The 6,436-nt window shown below is 47.6% G+C and overlaps 1 protein-coding gene across 9 annotated transcripts in view; it reads right to left on the bottom strand.

Annotated features, from left to right (window-relative positions):
* Positions 1-6,436, bottom strand: part of KIF5A (kinesin family member 5A) — a 44,449-nt gene that overhangs the window by 36,288 nt on the left and 1,725 nt on the right. For 4 of the 9 annotated variants that reach the window (XM_023524782.1, XM_023524781.1, XM_011382872.2 and 1 more), the window contains exon 2: positions 4,707-5,307. In XM_023524782.1, the coding sequence (XP_023380550.1) occupies positions 4,707-4,835 (129 nt within the window). In that variant the 5' untranslated portion in view covers positions 4,836-5,307. Of the gene's footprint in view, positions 1-4,706; positions 5,308-6,436 lie in introns of those variants that run through there. The other 5 variants (XM_023524776.1, XM_023524779.1, XM_023524778.1 and 2 more) reach the window with 2 other exon arrangements.

Below are 6,436 nucleotides of genomic sequence, written 5' to 3'. Positions count from 1 at the left end.
ACTTTGTAATCCCATGAGCAGGGAATGCCATAGACACGAATTACAATTTCAGGGTTCTGGGAACCCTGTTACCACCTCCCTATTCTTAAATGGGCCCTTGAATTCCAAGCCAAGCTCTTCTTTCCTTTATCTTAAGATTTTTATTTCTATTAAAGTGTAAATTTATTTTAATTTTCTATTGATTATACTCAGGATGAATTCCTTTTAGGAGACCTTTTTATGAAAATAACTAGATCAGTGGTTTTCTGCTTTTTTCTGCCTCTAGACTACTCACATGGGAAACATCACCATTATTTACATCTCTTAAAGTAATTGACACACAAGTACTTTGAGTCAGACTGGTATGTTGTGGGGGGTTTCTTGTCAGAATCTGGGAGAATGTATGTACAGTTAGCAAAAGCCATTTCTGATGCCCTCTCCCAGGCTTCTGCCCAGACTACCCTGAAGTCTGGGTCACCACATAGACCAAGACCTTCTTGAAGACAGGTATTCCCTCTAAATCTCATCAAGTACAGTCCTTGGCCCATAGGATGTTTTTCAAAATATATGTTGAATAAACACAGATATTGATAGAGGAAGGGAGCAAGAACATTCTAGAGACCTGGATGTTTGGATGAAACGACCACTAAGAGAGGAAAATATTAACCACTTCCCAATTGTGTCAAAGGCTAGCTTGTGGGGAGACAACATATATAAAATAACATCTAACTCTTATTGGGATTTTTATTATGTACCTGTCACTGTGTTAAGCGGTTTATTATATACATTATCTCATTTAATGCTAACAATCTTAGGAGGTAGGTACTATTACTATTCTATTTTATAGATGGAGAAACTGCAATTCAGAGAGGTAAGGTGGCTTGCTCACAGTCATGCAGCTGAGACATGGTAGAGTACGTTCTCAAACTCAAGCAATCTGATTCCAGACTCACAATGCCAAAGTGATCCAAGAACTGAAGCACCAACATTGTGTCCGATCCTTATCATGGCTTTTCCTTCTCCTTCCCCATATGGTCCCCCAATTTGGACATTTCTCCAAATGTTTCCGGACAGAATTAAAGACTTTCATCACTCCCTTTTTCCAACTTCAACCCCATCTTCTCCAAAGAGCCTCCTTTACCTTCTCTACCTCCAGGTAATCGAAGACTCCATAAGTTGGTGCAACATCAGAGACTGGAAGACTTAATAAATTAGAAATGCTCAAGGAGACCCTCTACCTCCGAGAAATGCTAATGAGACCCACCTTCTTTTTCACACACAGCAGTCTAAACCCTCCTCAAAGTCTTCTCTGGAGAGCCTCCCTTCAGTTCCACAGCCCAGGGCTGTCTGTTTTCCTTTAACCCCACTCCAAGCCTCCTAGTTGTCTTCTTGTCCATTTGTGTCTCCTAGTACCTTTGTGTAGTTTTCCATTATGTGTGCTGACTAAAGCTAATGGGAGGGCCTTCAATCAGGGTCCAAAGATGATCAACCTTTCAACCCTCAGTAAGGCGCTTGGTAGAGGCTGAACTGAGCACCAGGCCTGATTTCCATGGTGACACCCCTGGGGATTGTTGCCATGGTAATGCTGGAGAGAAACTGGCCACAATGAACATACCTCCCTTCTCCATATTCCTTTATGAGACTCCACCAAAGCTAAGGGGAGACCTGCTCCCCATCTTCAGATATCAAAGAAATCCCAGGCCACCCCAAACAATACTGACTCTGATCCAACAATCCTGCAGGCATCAACCTAGCTTTTCCAAATGAGGCACTTGATGGTCCTGGGTTTTTGCCTCCTTAAGAACCCACTTAACCATTGGGAGACCTGAGGGAAGTAGAATGCAGTGGATACTTGAATGAAGGAGGGAGAGAAAGAAGGAAAGAGAGAGAAAAAGTGTGTGTGTGTGTGTGTGTGTGTGTGTGTGTGTGCGCGCGCGCGCGCTTCCTGTTATCCTTTCCACATTTGGTATAGATGCAGCAGCCCAGATAGCAGGCACTAGGACGCTCTGACCATTGAGACCAAGAAAGACACTTAAATGGGTCCAGTGAAAAAGCCATAGGGGATTCTGAGTGACAAAGAGCAAAAAAAGTATATAGCATGCACAGACAGTGACCTGAGCACCCTTCTACTATGACTCAGGCCATAAACTTTGACTAAGCCCCATCCCCCGGATTCCTGGGAGAAGTCAGGGGAATGGGGGAGGGATAAGGCTCACAGAGTTGTTTCTCTGGCTTATTCTTCTACCCTTTGCCAAGCAGAGAAAGCCCACGAACATTAAGGACTCTAAAGCCTAGAGCTAGCCAGAGGCAGAGTAGAGAGCTGTTAGAAAAAGGAGCAGGGGCTGGGTGTGGAGAGATCACCCTTTCCCACTTTCACTTTTCCCTCACCTTCCCAGACATCCTGAAGTGGTTTCCTCCATTAATTCCTCAGTTTCCCACACACTGGGCTAGAGGAGGGCCAAAAGGAGCTAGAGGAGGAAAGAGGAAAGAGGGTAGAAGATTTCCTTTCCTTGTTGGGACCCTCAATAGTCTTCTCAAAAATCACTTCTCTAGCCCTCATTCTCCTGAATGAGGAATGAATAGTAGGGCTGGGAAGACAAGTTCCAAGGATGTTGCCTGAGACAAAAAGGCCCCCCATAAGCATTTATCTTGGAGTAAGAGACTAACAGGAAGGGCTTGGGCAATGGAAGATACAGAGTGAGACAAAGGTACAGCCCTACAAATATCAGGCAAAACTGACAGTGAAGGACCAGCTGTGGAGCTAAGATAGAATCTGAATTGGCAGGGTGCCCTGGGCCTCTCTTTACCGCTCCTTCTTCCCTACCTTCCACCGTTTCTCTCGTTTAGCTAGGCAAATTGGACAGATCAACGCCACACTCCTTCTCCCAACATTGCGCCATGCCCCATGCTCACCAGGCCAGGATGAACAGCCCAGAGATCCTGGAGGATTTGGTTTAGACTTACCTAAAAAACCTACAGCAAGGAAGCTAGGCTTAAAAGTAGAAGCCTTTTGTGGATTTGCTCCCCCATAACCACCTCCCTCCTATTTCTCAGCATTTACATCTCAGAGGGACCTTATGTTCCAGCTCTCATAGTTAATGCCTACTGTTTAGACTACTCAGAGAGGAGTCCCCCAGGGTTGATCCACTGACCAGACTGCATGGCCTAATGTCCCTGAGGCAGAGAAAGACAAGGACTCACTCTATGTGGCAGGCACATATTCATAAGCACACATTCGGCAAAAGCACCCATTTGAGTTTACACTGTAGGTGAGAGAGCTCAGCTTGGTGACAGACTAAGGCCCTTGAGGAAAGGACCTGTAAGCAGGTCTCTTCCTAAGGCATGTTTACTCAAAGTCCCATTCTCACTGATTCAGAAGGCCCAGGTTCCTTCCCTTTCTTTCCTTCATTCCTTTAACAAGCATGCCTTGTTCTAAGCTCTGTAGATCAAAGATACATAAGAAGTGCCCCTGACCTTGAGGACTGCCCTCATATGTGCCCCTCCCTTCTCAAACTGGCTACCGTTTCCTGGCTCAGCACCCCTCAAGTCCTACTGGACTCAACCTCAATCACTTCACCCCATAGCCTGACAATCCCTACCAACCGAGGAAAGGAAGGGTAGGTTAAGAATGCCCTTTGGGCCATGACAGATAAAGGTCCAAAACAGAAAAATGCAGAGGCAGTGTGGCAGAAGAAAAGACATGAGCTTTGGAGTCATAGATTTAGGTGCAGATCCATGAATTGACAGTGTGACCTTGAGAAAAATTCAACTACTTTGGGCCTCAATTTCCTTATCTGTAAAATGGAAATATTAATACCTACTTTAGAGTATTGTTTTGAGGATTAAATAGTGTATATAGAGTAACAAGCACATAGTAAATATTAGTTCTCTTTCTTCATAAGGTCTCCTCTATGGGTAGGGGCTGTCATGATGAGGTAGAGGTGGCTTACTACTTTTTATTGGATCATCAAGAGAGAGGATGAATAAGCAAGTACTTGTTAGGCTCTCAAGGTCTATTTATTTTTATTTGTTAGGGGGAGGTGCGTGGGTCTGAAGTCCTCTTCCTACTGTACCTGGGAGGGAAAGGCAGATATTTTCTTAGGACCCCAGAGGCTCCCACCCCCACTCCCTGCCCCCGCCAAAAAAACAAAAACAAAAACTGGGTGTGGCATCAATGTATTTCTTTCTCAGAAAACCCTTCATCAGTTCTGTGCCCTCCCCCCAAGTCCAAATAGTAACTACTTCAGAGGATGATGGAGGGCTTGGTTTTAGAGCCTATATATATATATCTCTCGCAGAGACCCTGGACTGCCTACCTCCGATCTAGCCCATCCACTCGTCTTCCACCTCCCTTCCTGGGAGGTGGAGGTAGAGATCTGAGCCAATAACAAAAGGAAGATGCGTTTTCTCTAGGGGAGACGAAAAACACCAGAAAAACATGAGACTGACTCTAGGCAGTGGAGACGGTGCAGCAAGCAGCAAAGGGGAGTTGGGTGACCTGATCGATGAGAAGTAGCCCCCTCCCACTCTGCAGAGACTTGGCCCATGGCCTGGCCAGGCCACACCCAGCCATACTGATGCAGAGGGGAGGAGGGGCTGCGGCGAAAAGGATGGAGGATGAGAGGCGCGGAGGGGGCGCAGAGTGACAGGCAGGGGCTAAAGCCCGCCGAGGGGTAGGATTCAACCTCCCACCTCCTCCCCGAAATTCCCTCCCGGGCGGCACTCACCCCAATAACGACGCTGTCGTCCCCTTGAAAAATGGGGATGAATTTGTCCCCCCGCAGAATCTCGGCCTGGTTCAGGGGCCGAAATCGGCAGAGCACCTTGATGCTACATTCGTTGTTGGTCTCCGCCATGGTGGTCGTCGGCGTGGGGCTGGGGCACTTCTTGAGCGGCAGGGGTGGTGCGTGCTCCGGGGGCGAGAGCTCACCGGAGGCCGAGGCAAAGGACAGGTGCTCGGTCTCTGGGGGCGCCCGGGCGAAGGCTGGGGAGCAGAGCCGGAACGCACTTCTCTCCTGCGGCAGTGGGATGCGGGAGAACTGGACGCCTGGTCCTCAATGGGCGCTCTGCCTCTCCGCCCCTAGCGCTGCAGCGCCGCGCTGCGGGCCTGGGCGGGGCGGCGACCAAAGAGCAGGGCGGGGCTTCCTTTGCTGGGGGCCTGGAGCTTGCCGTCCACCATCGAGTGGTGGCACCTTCCCTCTCCTCTTGTTTCTTCTCTCCACCCCTAACTCTCGAAGATAACCTTGCCCTCATCCTTTCCCCACTCTACTCACTCTCTGCATCCACCCCCGACATCCTTGATCTGTTTCTCTCTCAGACGCCACTCCGCTGGAAGAAATAAGGGGTCTATGGAGGGCCTGTTGCCTGTCTAAGGAAGAGAATTTACAGCACTTCCACCCCCTTTACTCCAGGGCATCCTCTACCCCTGTTACAATCCTCTGGCCAAATTAGGAGCACACTTCTCATTCCCTTTCCCCACACCCCTCATACAGAATCCCAACCCACTCAACCTTCAGGGGCAGCTCCCTGTACCTCTATGGAGTGGCTGTCTAGGTCTCATTTTTTCAGAGAGAAGTGTCAGGAGACATCTGGCTATTCCCTTCTCTACATCTAGAAGTGTGGTCTACACTGTCTCCAATATACATGCCAAGTCCTCAGTTTGAAGGAAAACAAACTCTCATTCTGGGCTATTAGAATTCAAGTGCCGATAAGATTCTCATTTTTGCCTCATAGATTGGGCCTGGGATAGAGGTGGGCAAGAGTAACTTTTGCAAGAGAAAGGGAGTCAGAAAGCAGTGAAGGAGGGGTGATGATAGCAATAGGTATAACCAGAGGTAATTTAAGAGAAGACTTCTAGGGCAGACATCTGCGTTTAGGTTGTTGGCAGGTTTAGGCACCTATATGAGTGTGTTTTCTGTCTCAGTTGCTATTGGACAGAGTCCCAACATCCCAGCCGCTTTCTCAGGCTCTCTTTTTTTCTGTTTCTCTCCCTTCTTTGGCAAAAAAATAAAAATAAAAATAAAAATAAAGAAAATAAGAAAAGAAAAATTAAAAAGCCAAGCTTAGAGATTCTTTGTTCTTTCTCTCCTTAGGTCAAATTCCTTCCTGCTGCAGCCCATGGGCAGAACCATCTAGAAGCTGGCCAAATTGATTTTTCTCCACATCACAGGCCTCTGCTGGCCAACAGAGTTACACTGCAGGAGTTAAGGCTCTCAGCCAAAGGGAAGAGCAGGGTAATGGGAGAAGGGAGGAGGGGATGGTGATGGTGGTTCTGCATAGACATTGTCTAAGGTCACTTGTATACTATGAGGCAAGGGAAAAGAATGATGGCCTCACCACTCAGAATTCAGCTGAGGAGTTTTCCCAAATTGGGCCTATACCTCTAACCCACCTTGAATCTTAAGGAAACTGAAGGAGAAGTGTCCAGCATAAGAAATTGGATGGGAAGGCAGTAGGA

This window comes from Pteropus vampyrus, unplaced genomic scaffold, assembly GCF_000151845.1.
Source record: "Pteropus vampyrus isolate Shadow unplaced genomic scaffold, Pvam_2.0 Scaffold493, whole genome shotgun sequence".
NCBI lineage: Eukaryota > Metazoa > Chordata > Mammalia > Chiroptera > Pteropodidae > Pteropus > Pteropus vampyrus.
This window is presented reverse-complemented; position numbering and strand designations above follow the sequence as displayed.